Source organism: Chinchilla lanigera, unplaced genomic scaffold (assembly GCF_000276665.1).
Source record: "Chinchilla lanigera isolate Chin_1 unplaced genomic scaffold, ChiLan1.0 scaffold00062, whole genome shotgun sequence".
NCBI lineage: Eukaryota > Metazoa > Chordata > Mammalia > Rodentia > Chinchillidae > Chinchilla > Chinchilla lanigera.
In genome coordinates this window covers 4,763,544-4,782,090 of record NW_004955463.1, presented here as the reverse complement: position 1 = coordinate 4,782,090, position 18,547 = coordinate 4,763,544, and the positions used below count along the sequence as shown (strand labels likewise).

The 18,547-nt window shown below is 40.3% G+C and overlaps 1 protein-coding gene across 1 annotated transcript in view; it reads left to right on the top strand.

Annotated features, from left to right (window-relative positions):
• LOC102017315 (low-density lipoprotein receptor-related protein 1-like) overlaps positions 1-18,547 on the top strand; it is a 70,573-nt gene that overhangs the window by 36,968 nt on the left and 15,058 nt on the right. Inside the window, exons 11-23 of the mRNA XM_013521487.1 lie at positions 182-307; positions 781-1,056; positions 1,838-2,006; positions 2,449-2,617; positions 3,435-3,657; positions 4,831-4,956; positions 6,304-6,528; positions 10,598-10,909; positions 11,863-12,075; positions 14,657-14,872; positions 16,482-16,720; positions 18,039-18,168; positions 18,360-18,544. Of these exons, the coding sequence (XP_013376941.1) occupies positions 182-307; positions 781-1,056; positions 1,838-2,006; positions 2,449-2,617; positions 3,435-3,657; positions 4,831-4,956; positions 6,304-6,528; positions 10,598-10,909; positions 11,863-12,075; positions 14,657-14,872; positions 16,482-16,720; positions 18,039-18,168; positions 18,360-18,544 (2,609 nt within the window). The remainder of the gene's footprint in view (positions 1-181; positions 308-780; positions 1,057-1,837; positions 2,007-2,448; positions 2,618-3,434; positions 3,658-4,830; positions 4,957-6,303; positions 6,529-10,597; positions 10,910-11,862; positions 12,076-14,656; positions 14,873-16,481; positions 16,721-18,038; positions 18,169-18,359; positions 18,545-18,547) is intronic.

Below are 18,547 nucleotides of genomic sequence, written 5' to 3'. Positions count from 1 at the left end.
GCTAGGTTACATTTATGTGAATGGAAAATCTATGGCGGCCAGTATGGCCCATTCCAGCATCTGGTGCAATGATTTCCAAGGAATATTTATTGAGATAACATTGGAAAAATGTCTGAAAAAGACAAAAATACAGAAAGGACTGTTCCTGGATTGTCTCTAACTCACAGTTCTCTGTCATCAGATGTAGATGAGTGCTCCATGGCGTATGGCCCTTGTGACCAACTCTGTCATAATACACCTGGCTCTTACTCCTGTGACTGTGTGCAAGGCTACAAGCTTCACAATGGCAGCAAATGTGGCGTTACAGGTGGGTTTCTGTACATAAAGCAGAGCCTAGCTCCTGTTCTACGCTTAGTAGCAATTATAGAGAAAAGTGACATAGATGATTCATTTTAAAGTCTAGTACTAGAGATGACTCTGTTCTTACGTAAAGAAGCTGCTGTTAATAGCATTCATTGCCCGATCTGACTCAGCAGTATTGTTTCTTTAAAAAAAAATTAGTTGCTCTGCAGGGTACAGAACTAGTTTTTCTAGAGACCTAAACCAATACAGTCCTAACTTGGTTTGTGCTTTTTTTTTTTTAACCCCTGGAACACTCACTCAGTTTTGGCCACTGTATATCAGGCATGGAAAGGCATGCCTGTTAATTTTCAAAGATTAAGTCATTGTATTGGAGTTCAGAGGAAAGAGAGAGAACTAAGGTGGTCAACTAGATCTTCTCCAAGAACACTTAGTCCAGACATTAAGGATAAGTAGATTTGGGCATGGGAGATGAAACAGTACCTTTAGTTCAAGGGAAATGTGTGAAGGAAAGCTTCCAAGCAATATGTCAGTCTTTTCTTTTTATTGCAGATGGTGATGTTAAAATTCTTATAGCAGCAGATCAGGCTCTTGGTGTCCTGGATCAAAGAACAGGCATCTATGAGAGTCTGATACCCATACGAACAAGACCCAGTTCTGTGGCGTATGACCTGGAAAGAAGCATGTACTTCTGGGTGGATAAGACCCTAAATGTATTTGTCTCTGGGAAGCCAAACTCTGTTCTCCTCTATCCAGGTATATTTTGTAGGCACAAAAAGCTGTAGTTTTTAAAGCTACTTGTGTTAACTTTGCCTGTGACAGGTGCCTTTGGGGGACATCCCATATCCAAATTGCAGCACAACTTCAACATAGCATAGGAAGCATATGGATTTATCTGGACCACTTCCTGTGACTTACTTGTCATGAAGCATAAGAGATTAAAGCCCAGTTTGAGATAGGACTGTTCATTTGGCTCTGCAGGAGCATGAGAGACATAATTTGGAATGTGAAATTGCTAGTATTAAGCAGTATGGAAAATCTTGGGGTGGAGCCTCTGGCAACCATCCATCTCAGGCCTAGCACAAGATGTGTGACCTCAGTCACATTCTGAACCCTTTGACCTGTCTTCTATAAGAGGAAGGTGCTATTATTTGTCTCATGGGGTAAGTGTGGGGGGTTAAACAAGAGAGTGCGCATGAAGAAGGGGCTACATGGTGCCGGGAATATAAAAATGCTCTGGTAGCAATTTAGGGAAGGAGTTTATCAAAATTTCCCTGAGACTTGCAATAACCATTGCCTAAAGTAAGGTCACATACGCATGGGTCCCTTGGTTACCCCTCTTTCCAAGCCCTCCTTTTCCCCTGCAGCCTCTGAACATTGGAGACAGCATAGCACATCTATGGCCTTATTTCTTGGGTCCTATTTGTCTCACTATTTAGCTTGACATCAAAAGATGTAGAAAAATAGAAGTCTTTGTTCTCAAGGTGAGATAGGTGTAGACAATGCAGAAACTTGACGTAGTCTCCTGTGTCCCCAGAACTTACAACAGTGAATAGTATCTCTTTGGACTGGTCCACGGGACAGTTATACTGGGCTAGCAGAATTGCAAGGACCATCTGTGCTGGCTTAAGTGATGGGAGAGGCTACATCAAAATCTTGGAAAAGAATGTTGTGCCAGAGCAGTTAGTAGTGTTTCCTGCAAAGAAGTAAGTTATATTTCTTTTGGAATATATATATATATATATATATATATATATATATATATATATATTTACTTTTATTAGTATATGTTTGCAGTACATAATGATTACATTCACTGTAGGGAATTGGTACACATTTCACTTTTTTTCTCCTTCTTTCCATCCCTTTTATTTTTCAAGCATCAGATTCATTTAAATAAAGACAGCGTGTCAGCCTATTTCAATCTGGATTTCGTTTGTTCCCCCATATTCTTTATTTTGAATCCCAAATTGAATTTTATGGAGCCAAATTTTTCAAAGTGCAAAGTGTTGGAACAGGAATCTACAGCATCATTAGCAGTGCAGTGATTTGAGGCCCATATGAGAACGTTAAAGGGAAAGGGTGGTGGAGAGTAATGTGCGCATGTGTACAGAGGGGCCTTTGACCTTGAGCCTATGCTATCTGCAGGTATCTGTATTGGGTAAATGGAGGTGAGGAGGGCAGAAGGACAATTGAAACTGCAGGGATGGATGGCTCTGACAGGAAGATGCTTGAGGTGGTAACCACCCAGCAGCCTTTAGGACTAACACTGGACCACGTGACTGGCAGGCTCTACTGGATAAGTGGATATAAGCAGGTACCATGCAGGGGCCCAGAGGAAAAGGTAAACTCTTTGGGTAGAAGTTTGTTACGATCCTATAGGTAAGTGTAGCATTCCCTCAAGTCTTGCATCGATACTGGGAAGTACCTTCTGTCCATGAAAACAGAATATTAAGAGATAACTACATAGCATCTTTGGGAAGAGCATACTGCATACACCTAGATTGGGAGACTTGATGTCATTATCTTAATCAGTCTGCAGTTTAACAGTGTTGAGGTTTTCTAGTAGTGTAGATCATATTCTATGTTGTACTGAGGGTACAAAACATTTTAAGATCACTGATTACTCCTTGAAAGCATATGCTGACTTAGGTATTTATACTCAGGTTTTATGCCTTTGTATCGTAGGCCATGGTATCCTATTTTTGGAAATGCCAAAATAAAAGACCAGCATGATATAATTCTTAAGGTACAGGCATGAGGCATGTTATCAGACCTATTATTCTTAGGTATGATTTTGGCTAATCATGGTGCACTTTGAGCACTCGTTTCTCTCTCTGAAAAAAAAAAAAAGATAGAATCCATACCTCATTAGGTAGTTGGAGAATGTAGAGAAAGGGTTTGATCTGGAGATGTATAATAACTTATAGTAACTTCCTGTATAATAATCTCAGATCCCACTTTGTTCTATTAGCTATCCAGTATGCTTACTTTTACATTCGCCTCCTTGAATCCTAAGATGCATCCATCTCTATCAGATTGATATTTAATCAGGGTTCAAGTGCCTGAGGTGACATTACCATCGTCAGCCCTTGCTTATGATACCATGCTCTCACATGATTCTAATCCTTCAGTCCATAGAGACAGTGAAAGTGGATGGCAGCGGGAGGTACAGCTTTCCAAAGAACTTAGAAGATGAAGATCCAGTAGGACTAGCTGTGTTTGAGAACTCGTTCTTCTGGGCAAGTAAAACACAGCTGTTTCACACCTCACTCTACAGCCCAGAGGAGAGAAGAGTGTTGCTAGATGCATCTATATCTGCTTTCTCAGTCCTGCACAGGTCCCTGCAACCTCAGAGTAAGTAAAAGACTGAAAATGTGTTCATGTAGAGGGAATTTTCTTTTACCTCCTGGTACCTATGGTGGTAAGTCCTCCAGGTACAAAGGGCTTGGCTCAAGAAGGCGTATTCCCTGGTACTCCAAAACTTCTGTAGTATCAGTTTCAGGGTAAGTAAATGGTTTGATTTTGAATGCTGGTGAATCAGAATGCACACTGACCTGAGGCTGCCCAATGTGCTACCTCAGTGTGGCATTGCAATTTGCTATTTTGAGGCAGGAAAATGTTCTAGGTATTCTGCTAGACTTACTTGGGACTTCTAAGTAAGATGAATGGAACAAAAGCATCCTCAGGAAAACTTATTCCAAGGTGTATGCCTTAAGCCTGTCTAAAACATCAGCCAGATTTTTAAGGTCTGAAGTGTAGAAAACATAGGATAATAAGCTATTCACAGAGGGGCTGGGGCAGCTCATTCACTGACAGGTCAAACAGTAAATGGATAATGAACAAAGCCCAGTATCCTGTTCATAGAAGCTAGTCAAAATGTTCACTGGTAGGGGAGTAATAGCTGTTGGTAGTCTAAAATTATGTTCCACTCAGTTAATGCTTCTTCTTCTTCTTGACCTTCTTCTCATCCTTCTTCTTCTCCTCTTGTTCCTCCTCCTCCTTCTCCTTCAAGGCAGGGTTTTGTTATGTAGTTCAGACTGGCCCAGACTCACTATGAAGCCCAGGGTGGCCTCGAACTTGTGACGAACTCCAGACAGGAGTTCTGGCCTCGAACTCCTGTCTCAACCTTCTGAGTGCTGGGATTACACTGTATCACCACACCTGGCTGAAATAATGATGCTTAAATAGGTCTGAAAAATCTATCAAAGGAGATAGCCTAGACTACTATAAGAAATTCTTCCAAAAAGCAAATGAAATTTTCATGCTCATTTAACTCCAAGGGGGAAGATGATGTTGGGTGATGTTTTATTGGCCTTAGACTAAGATAGATAAGTAATTGTGCCTATCAGAAATACAGTTAGGAGATCACCGAAGTTCAAAAGTCAGCATACCGAACTAGAAGGTGACAGGTATATTCACATTTCTCTTTAGACAAAAATGGCTTAATTTTTCTTCAGTATTAAGTTCTGAACCAGAATGGGTAAGTAAATCTGAAACTGTATTTAATTTGTTTCTGTTAAAAATTAGGCAGACACCCAGCTTGTGTTCCAGGCGTTTGCAGCCACTTGTGCCTCCTGTCACCTGTCCATCCCAAGGGCTATAAGTGTGTCTGCCCAGAGGGAATGTTTCTTTTACCTTCTGGTACATGCAGTGGTAAGTGCCCCAGGTAAAAAGGGCTTGGCTCAGGGAGATGTGTGTTCTGGATGGTCCAAAAATTCTGCAATTTCCGCTTCAGAATCAATGGCCATTGGACTCACACCCTACTTTCATGACCAACTTGTTATGAACATATCTTGATTCATTTTGGTCTTTTTGTTGTGCTAAAATGTATGTAACAGAAAATGTAACATTTAACCATTCTAAGTGTACAGCAGTGTTAATTACACTCACACTTTTGCACAACCTGCACCACCATCCATCTCCAGAACTTTTTCATCTTCCCAAACCAAAACTTTTTCCATTAAACATTAATGCCCCATTCTTTTCTCCGGCTAGTCCTTTCCACTGCCACTCTATTTTTTGTCTTTATGTATTTACATATTGTAAGTACCACATTTAGTGAAATCATGATATTTATTCCTTGGGTCTCTATTATCCCACTTTATCCCTGAGTCTTTGAGATTCATTTATGTTGTGGCATGTGCCAGATTTTCTTCCTTAAGACTGAATGATATTCCCTTGTATGTAGATACCATATTTTACTTACTCATCTCTTGATGGAAATTGGGTTTCATAGTTTTAAAGTAGGAAAAAATAGCTTATGCCATTTAGTTTAAATGAAAAACTTGCAAAAAATTTAGTAAACAAATATAGCCTCTGCTCTTAATGACTGTTGTATATTCTGACATGTTTCTAAGCAGTCTCTATTTCAGTTTTGATTTGCTTCAATATTGTTAGCAAAATTTCTCTATTTTGCTATTTCATCTTCAACATGTTATAGGATATGTAATCCACTGAACATCTCTATCCAACTTAGTTGACATTTTCTATAAAATACTGAGGCTTTAAGAAAAAAAATTCTAAAAATGTGTTTATATTCAAAGAGCCTTTTAAAAATTCCATTTATAGGGTAACTCTGAATGAAATCATGGTGTAATAAATTGTAGTGGCAAACTCATCAGCCTAAATTTTACTGTAAAGATTATATATTGTATACAGTTAGGCTCCTGAGTAACTTCTGTAACTATTTTAAAGCATCAAAACTTCCTTAGTAGTGAGGCGTTATTAATTCAAGCAGAACTGTGCTCTGTCCTCATCCTCATGGTTCTGCCTAGCCTTTCAGTAGAAACTCAAGAGGCTCAGTTCCTTGGGAAAGCTAAGCAGCACTGCATTTGCCCAAACTACTCATTTTTTCTAGAAACTGTGGCACATGCCTACCTCAGAACCAAATGTGCTATGTCCCCTTTCTGTGGGTATCTCAGCCTGGGATACCTGGTGTAAGAAGGGAATGTGGGCTTATTGGACAAATGATGGAATGGAAAATTTCTCGTTCCTTTCTAGAGTTTAAACTTGTGATTTCTTCTGGCAAACGTCTGTATGTGCTAAAAGTAGGCTCTATGGGAAGTGCTATAGAGAAAACTCTAATTCAAGAGCACCCCGGGAACATCTATTTGTTGGATATTGACTGGAAAAGGAACTTTATCTATTGGGCGAATGCACAGGGACATCTGGTCTACTCCAGTGGGTATTCAGGTCAAAAACAAGAGCTTTGGACACAGCATACAGGTAATTTGAGATAACCATTTCATTTAGTTTTTGTTTTTTTAATTTTCCCCTTTATTTTCTGGTTCTGAATAACTGTGCTCCAAAAAACCTAACCTGAGGCGATCTAAATGTATCTTCATGCTGAAGAGTGGTTGTACCTAATTTAAGTATTAAATGTCTCTGATTTGCCATTGGTTTTAGAAGGTCTGTGCAGAACATCAGAAGGCTACCATGATTTGGGAAACCCCAGAGGTGTAGTAAGAAAGTTTTTGAAGTTTCACTTTTCTTACTTTAAGTCAGGGGAGGAGAGGAATGGACCTCTTATTCCTCAATTTTGCATTGCAGATTTCTCCTAAGCTAATTTAAAAGTGATTTGCAATGCAGATTTGGAGAACCAGCGAGATATTTTAATATTGTAATATATACTTTCTCTTCCCTCCCACACTCCTAAATGCCACACCCGCTTTCAAGTTTCCTATACGCAGGCTCAATGTAAATAGCTACTTTTTAAAGGAGAACTGTGATGAGTTAGGGGTGAGTAGTTAGCTTTGTGAATATCTGTACACTGGGTGCTGTGCCAAGTACAAAGGACAGGCTCTCCTGCAAGTGCTACATTAAAATATCCCTGGGACATCCTTCAAGGTAATGCCACTCACCCAGTGTCCTGTGCCTAGCACAATTACTGGTACATTGAAGCTTCCCTTACTTGATTTAGGAAACAGTCAAGAGAAACTAAAATGGGCAGTGATCTTTGCAGGTATCTGATGGCTGCTTAGGGAATCCATCACATGAGTATCTTCCCACTTAATTAAAATGTGCCTGCTCCCAGTGTGCTATCTGACTAATTGGTTTATGTACCATAACTATCATGTCAAGGATTATAGGAGACTGACATTTTCATCTGAGCTGGCTCTTGAATGGAGACCCTTTGGCTATGACAGTCAGCTTTGTATTAGTGTAACACATACCTGAAATAATCAGCATATAAAGAAAAAGTTAAATAAATAAATGAAAAAAAGATTTATATTGGCTCAGCGTTTTAGAGGTTCTGTTCAGGTGGATTCTTTGCTCTCAGGCCTCTGGTGGGAGTGGTGAATGGTAGGGATAGGAGTCAACAGCAGAGCAGAACTCTCACTTCGGGCCCAAGAAGCAAAAGAGAGGAGGAAGAGGCTGGAGTCTCACAATCCCCTTCAAGGACACATCCCCAGTGACCTAAAGACCTTTCACTAAGCCCCACCTCTAAATTTTCCCCCACCTCCCAGTAGTGCTAAGCTGAGGACCAAACCTGAACACATGAGCCTCTGGGAGATTTTCAAGATCCAAACTCTAGCAATGGCTAAATCCTGGACAGAGGCAGCCCAGCCTTTGATATACAGGAGTTGTAGCATCACCTCAGCTGTCTAGACCTGCTCACAGATTGCACAGTTTCCTTACAACACATGAGCCTGCAGCTTTTAGCTTATCTTTACATCAGAATGTATTGGTGTCAGTGTTTTCCCTTGGTTGTATTAATCTTGTCCTCATATGAAAGACTGAAAGCTTTCATATGAAGCTAAAAAATATAAGTGAAATTCCTACTCAAAAATGGGAGGGCCTCAAAATTCTGTCTTAGAAAGATTAGTGTGTCTGTAGGAATGAACATAGCATGGAACAGAGAATATTCTGTGACCCCGGCAACTGAACTTTCAACCTCAGATCTGTAGAAGGCAAAGATTCACTGTAAATTCGAGAGCTGGGGACACAGTCTCTGTAGATAGTACAGGCTAACATTTGAGCTATTACAATAATATTGAGTAATGTGCTAGAAAAGACTTAACAACTAGCTTTCTAGGGTGGGGAGTGTGCATATACATGCCAAAATATGTTTATAGTAAAGCTCAGTGTTATACAGGGTGTGTAACATACAACCTACAAATAACAAAAAGGTGTGATGTTCTTTATTGTAAATTCTACATTGTTATTTTAACTGATTTTTCACAGGATGATTTTTATACTGAATTCTTGGATTGGAAGCCAATCTATGGTTGCAATTCAAGCTAGATTTAACAATCTCTGAATAAATGCTTGCATAATATCTGATTATGTAAAGACGTAGTTGAGAATAGTTTTTACTTAAATGTAGGTTGGTACTTTTGTTTCCAAATGCAAGTGAGACAAAATTGAAGTAGTGAAGACTTGTTGGAATTAGCTCATCAGCAGCATAACTTCTTTGCTGAATTGGATAATAAAATTTAAATATTAGAAAAAGATCTCAATTTTTTGTGGTATTTAGAGTTTAATGGCTATAAATAGGACACACATCAGAGTAACCTGAATTATTAATACATTGTCATTTTCTTAAATCTAGATGATGTGGTCTTGGCACACTTTTTGTGTAAAACACCAGACAATGAATATTTTAGGCTTGGTCAGTACTCTGCCTTTGTATCATGAAAGTGGCCATAATGTGTGATTGATTGGCTAAAAGCTACCTACAGCAAAAAGCACAGGGCCAGTGCCAGTCCCTGGTCTATGAAACAAAATTTAAGAAAAATAATCAAGCCCTGATTTACAGTGCTTACAATTTTCATGGTGTAAACACTCCCACAATGACAGATTTTGATCTACAGTATGCCATTGTTGAATATGGAGTTGGGAAGGGATGCGTGGTGGCAAACCTGTATATAGTATCTCTACCATATGGATACAGTTGACACAAACTATAGTAGAGATACAGGTTGGACTGCTGTAACCCAAAAATCTGAATTTCTAAGTGCCATGAAATCCAAAAGTGTTCAAGTGCCCATATGATGCAGGAAGCAGAAAATCTCATACCTGATTGCATGTGTTAGGCTGCAGTCAAAGTGCAGATGCCCTGAAACTTGTACAACAATTGCTTTCAGGCAGTATGTGCAAGATGTATGTGAAACACAAAGGAACTTCACAGCTAGATTTGGGTCCCCTCCCCCAAGATCTCTCTCTCTGTATGTATACATATATATGTGTGTGTGTGTGCATGTGTAAATACCCATACATATATATGTAAATATCTCAAAAAATTTTTTAAAATCCAAAATCTAAGGCACATCTTGTCCCCAGCATTTCAGATAAAGAATATTCAAATTTCAAAATGTAGGGAAATAATTAAGATGCAACAAGTTAAGTATTACTTTTAATAAATTAATGTATCTTAGTTAAATTTTACATTGACTAAACATCCTCAGAACTCCTGAATTTAACAATTAGCTGTTGTGAGCTTGTACAAGTAAACTTCATTACTGTGCTGTGAAACAACAGATGCTATCCTAAGCATTTTGTATGTTGTAACTGTACTTCTTATAACAACCTTAGAAGAGAAGCAGTATCACTATCATACTTTTAAGAAAAATGAGGTTAAGCAACAGCTCATGATGGAATAGGGTTTTGAAAGAGGCTTTCTGACTTGTTAGCCTGATATTGCTCTCAACCTTTATGCTAGACTGTGTTCCAGAATATGCTAGACTCAGTTCCTAGTGTAGACCCACTAGCTAGTGATAGGAAGAGTGTTTTGAAGATCAATGCCTAATTCAATTATTCGCCTTTGATAGTGGACATTTTGTAGCATTCATATACTTGATTTCTATTATATCTGTACCTTGTAGTTGTAGATTCCTTACCACCAGCCCATACACTCTATCAGTGGTCTTCTGTACCAGTGCAGTGGCGTCTCTAGCCCAGTCTTTGCTTTCTGACAGCAATGTCAGTTCTAGTCACTTGACTTGTAATTGATTTTCATGCTTAACCCATGAGAAAAAGGAATGTGAAGCTGAAGTTGGAGATCTACATTCAGACACAAGCTTTGCCACTTGGACATCTAACCTACCAAATGCAGGGAATGAATGCTTCCTTGTTAGGTGACTGAAAGCATCAAGTGAGGTCCTATGACAAATTACCTGAAGCAGGGCAGGCCCAATGAGGCTTATGATGTGAAGAACTGTTGGCTTGTGAGGGACAGATTTTTAAATCCTTGATTGACACCTCCCTATCTCCCTTCTTTCCTTAGTCCAAAGTTTGGGTCAGTCCATGAATATATTTGAAAGCTCTTTGTAATGGAGTTACTTTTCTTCCTCAGTCTGCTCGGCAAATGTGGACATAGCAACAGGGACTGTGTACTGGCTACCCTGTGACCGAAGTGCCATTTGGAAGACCATAATTCCTGGAGCAGACACACAATCCCTCTATCGCACAGGCGGCATTATATTGCAGCTGCTTCTTGACTGGCCAAGGAGGGCACTATACTGGGTGGAGAGTAGCAACCACTTGCAAAGTATGACCCTCGATGGCCAAAACAGACAGGTAGTGTGGAGAGGTACCTGGACGGCAGACATCCAGATGGCCTTAGACCTCAACTCAGCTAGCATCCTTTGGACCAGCAAGGGGCTGGGTAAGTACTGTGCAAACAGTCCAGTGGGAAGAGATGCAAGGGGTGAGCAATTCCAAACTTGTCTTGTCTTTAAAGCTATAATGCTTCTAGTCCTCAGTTTTAGATTTCTCCTTTTTATTGCTGCTATTTTTGGGTGTGCTGAAGAAACTTTTTGTTTTTAATCCACACACAATCATTGCACATATTTATGGAGCACATTGTGATACTTTGACACGGGTATGTGTAATGACCAAATCAGGGCAATTAGAAAATATATCTATGTGTAACACACGTCATGTTTAATTTTTTGTGGTGAAACATTCAAAACCTTCTCTTCTAGTTACTCCAGCTATTCTAAGAACTAGTTAGGCATAGGCCTTCACTCTAATTTTAATAGTGAAAGCCTGGACAAGTCACTTACCTCAAACTCATCTCATCTGAATGTCTGTGTTGGGGATTTAAAGGATAGAAAAACTCAGAAATAATACAACAAACTGCTTTTCTGTACATGTAATAGATTTTATCATGTTCAGAATTTGTTTCTACCTCTATACATAGAAGTAGCATAATCAAACTTCTACTGCAAAGAAGAGATAATGCGATATCAGGTGTAAATCATTCTTTCATAGCTGATTTTGAGCATCTTATTATCCAGAGGCCATTCTTGAGCACTGGAAGGTGGATATTGATGACTGGATATTTTTCATATGTATGAAAAATAATAAGACAGTAGAATCATCTCTCATTTGCCCTCAAGGCATACCAAAGCCCTTTGCTTCCTGGATCTTGAGATACACCATTGGGCTGTCTTTCCATTTAAAGCTAAAACTTGTAAAACTTGATAGGACTAGTATGAGCTTTGTTTTAGTTTTGGGTCTTTGAACCTCAATCAAATAGTGCCCCTGCTCCAGACAGCTTACTGGTCACAGATCACTTGTTTAGCATCATCTTCTAAGACTTTGACTCTTTTCTAGGGTTGCAAAGTCTCAGTCTCCTAAAAAATAGAACTTACTCTTTGAACAAATCCTGGAGTGATGGGCTCATAGCAGCTCACACACCCTACCTGGTGACCATGGACAAGGCAGCTCTCGTGCTCTGGAACAGGAAGACTCTGGAACCCTTCTCCGTGCTGAAGGAGCCGCACATAAGGAAAATGGTCATCTTAGCAGAGAACCAGGAAGTGCCAAGTGAGTCTTCCTTTGTTAGGTTACCCTTTGATATACACCTTACCCACCTCTTCTCAAATAAAATCCTGAATACTGTATTTGTATGTTTGGCAGTTGTCCCAAGCCACAATTTAGTATGCCATCTCTCTAGTATTACCATAGTATGGAAATATAAAAATACAACACATTTCTCAAAGTTGTCAAGTGATACATGTCTCTTAGCATTATTCAAAGAAGTTTGCACGCCATTTCCTTTTGGAAATCTTCTTGAACATTAGCATATTCATGGCTTTTCATCTGTCAGTGAAGATATCCATTTAATTTGCACTTAACCAGCTTCCCACACTAATTTACCAAAGAATCATTTTTCCCTCCCATGGAATGCATAGCAAATAACATTTTGCATGTTGAGTATCTCTTATCTGAAATGCTTGGGATAAGTGTTTCAGGTTTTGGATTTCTGTAAAATTTTGGAATAAATACATTTGCATATGTGTAATGAGCTATTCTAGGGGTAGGACCCAAATCTAAGCATGCAATTTATTTATGTTTCACATACACCTTATGCACATAGCTTGAAGGTTACTTTATAAAATATTAGTGCTCCCATATTTTGATTATGAGCTGTGTCCCATGAGGTCAGGTGTAGAAGTTTTTACTTATGCCATCACTTTGACAATGAGACAATTTTAGATGTTTGAGCATTTAAACTTCTGGGTTTTGAATTAAGAATGTATGTCCTGTACCAGGAAGAGCAGCACTTTTACATTTGTTGAAGTTGTGCCAGAGATTTTTTAGATAAATCTACTTAAAGGTGGTTTACCTTTTTTGTCTATATGTCTTTGACATAGTGCCCAAAACTCTGCTCCTGGAGACAGCAAAAGGAAAATTCATATCATAAGTTTCATTAGGTCCTTGTTGGCGAAGCAGCTGGATGTCCCACAGAGGAGTAGGAATAAAGGACAGAATCATTTCCACAGTATATTTGTTCCTGTACTGTCTTGTTTCCTTCTTCTGTCCACACCGCCCTATTTTTTGAATTGCTGGTTGATTTAACCTGACCTTAAGGGCTATGAAACAGCAGGCATGAAGACCTCTTTCTTATATGCAAATAAAGTGTGCAAATGAAATTAGCTTTTCTGTAACAATTCCAGTTTTAATTAGTCTAACAAATCTGTTCAGTTGCTACCATAGATGCTGAGGAATACTAATTGATAACTTTAACAGTGTAATTTATGCATCTCAACAAATGAATGCCTATTTTATGCTGGAACAACCACAGGATGTTCTAGAGGAAACCAGAAGGACATTCATGTGTCACTTAGTGATAGGGATACATTCTAAGAAATGTGTTGTGAGATGACCTCATCATAGATATATAAACCTAGAGGGTATAGATCATTCCTGTACATAATTGTCACATGCTGTGCTTTTATATGACTGAGAACACAGTAGGTTTATTTACACCAGCATTACCACAGACACATGACTAATTTGTTATACTCAGTGTTGACAGCAATGATGTCACCAAGTGATAAAAAAATTCAGCTCTTTTGTAATCTTCTGGGACAACTTTCATTTGTATGGTCTATGCTTGACTAAAATGCTATTCTGCAATAGACTACTATACTTTTTGTTTCCCAGACTGCAAAAGAACATAAGATAGTGAAAAAATTAAAGTTTGTAGCCTGAAAAGAGAATAATTTGCCCAAATTGTAAAGTATCCTTAATCTAAGGATGTAAGCTTTGGATCAGTTTCACTGTTCATTCTACAAGGTAGAGAAATGTTGATCATCAGCCACAGTCTAGCTTTCCAGAGGAAGGGACCCCTGGCAGGACCGCAGGGACTGACATGCTGAGACGGTGAATTGCTCTAGATCCCGCGGGGAAGGGAGCAGCCCCAGTTGCCCTTCCTGTACCACCTCTGCTTTGCACTCAATCCTCTGTGCTCTGTCATGAAGGGAAGAAGTGCATCTCCCAGGAGTCCCTTTGCAATGGGGAGCATGGCTGTGAGGATGGCTCGGATGAGGAGACCTGCTCCCAGATCTGCCACAGACTAGGTCTGTCACCCTGTCCTGTCCTCAGTCTTTTGTGCCACTTATACCACTAAACTCCAAGAGTATGGTTTGAACTGTCAGAGCATTTACTTCTAATCATACTGACTTTTCCCAGGCAAGTTAACATAGATGAAAGCCATCATCTATCAGGATCCTGGTTCTCCGAGTGCCAGTTTCATTACACTTAATTCATGTGCTTGATTACTTCCTCCTTGCTTCCTCCAGTCTGCTAAATATTCCACTATCTTGCCTTTATATAGGCTGGTCCATTCCGTGACCTAAGTGGTCCATGTGTTGCTAGAGTTGGTAGTGGTTTAATGGCACCAAACTAATGAAACAAGCAAGAGCTTCTTTAAATGACCAGGTTCAGTTTGCTAGCTTAATTGACCCAAGCATATCATTAGAGATTGCATATGGATCAACTAGGCATTAGAACTCAGATACAATAAACTTGAGCATTATACTTCAAACTCCAGAACAAGAGTGAGTTAACACAATTTTGAACCTTTTATGAAGGATACTAGCATTTGTCCTTCCTACTGCAGGGGTCTTCCAGTGTCTGGATGGAAGCAGATGCATAGAGGAGAAATACCGCTGTGATGGAGCCCAGCAGTGCCCTGATGGGTCTGATGAGGTGGCCTGCTGGAAACCCACTGAGGACTGTTCTCTGCAATGTGATGAGAAGACCCGCTGTATCCCCAAGAGCTGGCTGTGTGATGGGAACCTAGACTGCTCTGACAAAAAAGATGAACAAGGATGTAGTAAGTTCCATGGTGCTTTCCATGATTATTTTAATCTGTGTTACAGCTGATTCTTCTTATTTGTGGTAGTTACGTTCTCTGAAGTTTTTTCAAACCCCAAATTGGCAGGTGCCAAACCATTGCTGTGGGGCAAAATATGAGGTCGGGTTCCTTTGAGCCACTGGCCACAACATTTTTGTCAATCATCGGACATGAGACTTTATTGTGTGTTGCTGTTTGAAAACATCTTAATGTGTTTTACTGATTTATTAACACTGAACTCACAGCAGCATAAGTCATGCTTTTGGGAAGCCTAACACAACCTCACAACCTTCTAAACACCTCACAACCTTCTAGTGCCCAGGAACACTAGATGGACTGCAGTATAGCACTTGGAGGCTACTTTAAATAGCAAAGTCACCAAAAGTACACAAATGTGGAAACATGTTCCTAAGAACACTGCAGAAAGGACACTTGTTTACAGTTTGAGAGTTGACTTAAGAAGGCAGATTGTTGTTTTGCACAGTCACAGGTAGGAATGCACATTGGGAGAGGCAGATTTTCCTTACTGCTCTCTTATATCTACAAATAACCATGAAGGTATGGAAACATCGACTTTGGGGTTAGCAAGTAGTTTAATATGTAAATACTGAAGCCACAAATAGTGAGGGTTAGTTGTACCTACTATAGAGGCAACAGAATAAGATGAAAGGATTTGAGTTGGAGGAATTTTGGTGATTATACTCAACATCCCTCATCCATAAAATGCTACTTCCTTGAAGTATTTCTTGTTGAGCTAAAAATCTACATCCTTGAGGATTAACATTTTGGTTCTAGGTCTCTTCAGGTGACAGGCCATCTCATTTGTAGATGTTAGTACTTCTCATCTTTGTGCGATAATAGTCTTCATTTTTATTCTTGCCAATGACGTGTTTCAAAGACTCACTTCATCCTTGGGATGAGGGTAGAAGACAGAATTATGAGAACTGAAGTGGGAAGAAAGGATGCTGGGCAAGATACCGTGATAGACTGGGGTGCGGAGGTGATTGCATTGCCAGAGGCTATGACTGCACTTGGATTCATGAGGATATCAAAGGATAAGCAATACAGGAAGAAAGTGGGAAGACTCAGGTTCATTTACTTATTAATACATACTTATGATTTTCCATAGGGCCTGGTTCTTTGCAAAGATGGAAGTGATGAGAAGATTCTTTTTCTCAAACCAACTCAAGCAATATTTATGTATAGTTATTGAGTCCAAGAGCATAAATTAAAGAACATTTCCATTATGGGAAATTTCTCTTTTTTGTACATGAAATAAAGGGCCTAGCGGAGAGTCCTTACTCTGCCTTTATTCTGAGTCCTTCTACATGCCCTTTCATCCTTGTCTCTCAACTCTTCTTTTCTAAGACAAAGAGGGGGTTGGGGGGCAGCTTCTATTTTGGGGGAAAGCCCAATAGCAGTTCCTTTCTGGCATAACTCTCAGCTTGAATCACTCTCCTGTTCCGACACCTGCTGCAGATGATACTCATGGCAATAGCAGAAGCCAGGTGACTCTGCAAATCATTTCATTTGTCTTTGAATTGCTTTGTATCTGCCTGAATTCTTACCTTAAGCTTTATTTTTTCAGTTCATGAAAACTGCAGCACATCTGAATTTAGATGTAAGAGTGGCCAATGCATTTCCTACTCTCTGCACTGTGATGGGTACCCAGACTGCCTGGACCACTCCGATGAAGAAGGATGTCCTGCTGCTTGGCCCTTGAGGTGCCCAGTGGGGGAAGTGAAGTGCCAGAGCAGTGGAGAATGTGTATTAGCAGAGTGGATATGTGACCATGACCTAGACTGCAAAGATGGAAGCGATGAGAAGGTAGCACACTCTTCTTTCAGAAAAATACAAAAGCACCACCACCCCTCAGCTTCCACAGGGAACTGTTTCCAGAACCTCTCAAGGATACAGATATGGGCATGCTCAGGTCCTTCATATAAAATGGCATAGGAAATATCTGATTGTAACCCATATGCTAAATCATCTGTAGATTACTTATAATACCTAATATAATGCACATGTTATATAGTTGTTACACTGTATTGTTTAGGGAATAATGCAAAGAAAAAATTTGATACATATTCAGTACAGATGCATCCAGTATTTTTTTTTTTTTTGTTTTTTTGTTTTTTCTCCGGTACCGGGAACCGAACTCACGACCTTGCGCTTGCCAGGCAGGCGCTTTTGCCGCTGAGCTAAATCCCCAGCCCCTGCATCCAGTATTTTTTATTTGCATTTAGTTGAATGCATTGGTATAGAATCTCTCAGCATCAAGAGCTGACTGTAGATTTCTAATTGCAACAGTAATGCAAGCTTTCTATAGACAATTTGGGAAAACATAAGAGAGAATTCCCCTTGAATCACTTTTCTGAAAGCCACTCATAACTTTATCAAAGTATCCAAAGTGTTAACAGGAGGCTGTTAAAAATCAAACTAAGAGAGAGTGTATTTAATTGTAGGAGGAAATTTGCAAGTATCAGATATGGTAACTTTGTCCTACCTAGAAATATACACTCACTGGAGAAATGAACAGCCCTGCCACTAACTTTGCTTAGCTGCCACCATGAAGTTTACTAAAGCTTTAAGATTGTATAAAGTGCAGCCTGGATGTGAATCTACTGATCTCATGTGACCTTAAGCAAGCACATGTGGGGGTCCTATTTCCGCACAGTAAAGTGGGTCTAGGATCTGCCTCATCCTGTCTGAGGGGTTGAGAATACTTCTGAAGGCTCTAGGGACGAGCTGGCACACAGATGCTCCCCTTCCTTCTGAGTAGCCAACTCACAGTAGATGCAGAGTATGCTGTCAAATTTATCTGCTGGAGCATGTGTTAGAGTAGCATATCTAGAACATATTCCTTTGCCTATGTTTCCTAAATGAAATTGAAATAAATTTGACAAAATAAGAGATTTACTGTAACTTTATGCCTAGGTTTGTACACCTAGAAATCCTCACCTAAACTCTAACTGTGGAAAGAGTTTCTCACAATTTGTGTCACTTCTGAGTTTGCAGGCTCCGTGGGGCTTCCTCGAAGGAGGGACTTGAGAGCAGCTTGCTACTGCTGGCCTCTTCTTCCTCTGAGAGCCCTTCCCCCAGGGGCCCTAACTGCAGCAGATGCTGACTGTGTTTTGCTTCTCAGGACTGTGACCCCAAGGCACTCCGGTGTAGCCCAAGGCAGTGGGCCTGTGCCAGCCGAGACCAGTGTGTGCCTGACTTCTGGCACTGTGACGGGGAGAGGGACTGCAGGGATGGCAGTGACGAGGCTGGATGTAAGTAAAGGAAACACTCACGGGGGGGGCCCTGGTGCTTGCCTGATCTGGAAGTGAGAAACGAACTCCTTGAGCAAAGGCTGCAACAGCCCAAATCCATTTCTTTCCCCAAATGAAGGAGTCTTGATTGCACCAGGGAAGCCTTGCTAAGGAGGGGTGCGTGATTCTAAGTGGAGGGTCATTCCCTGCAGGCCCCCCTCAGAAGTGCCGGGGTTCTGAGTTCCAGTGTGGCACCTCCGTCTGCCTCAACTTCAGCTTGGTGTGCGATGGGAAGGAGGACTGTGCTGACAGCTCGGATGAAGGTGGCAGGTGCCAACTATCAGCATGCAGCCCAGGACAGTGTCTGCATACCTGCTACATGTCCCCAGCTGGGCCTGTG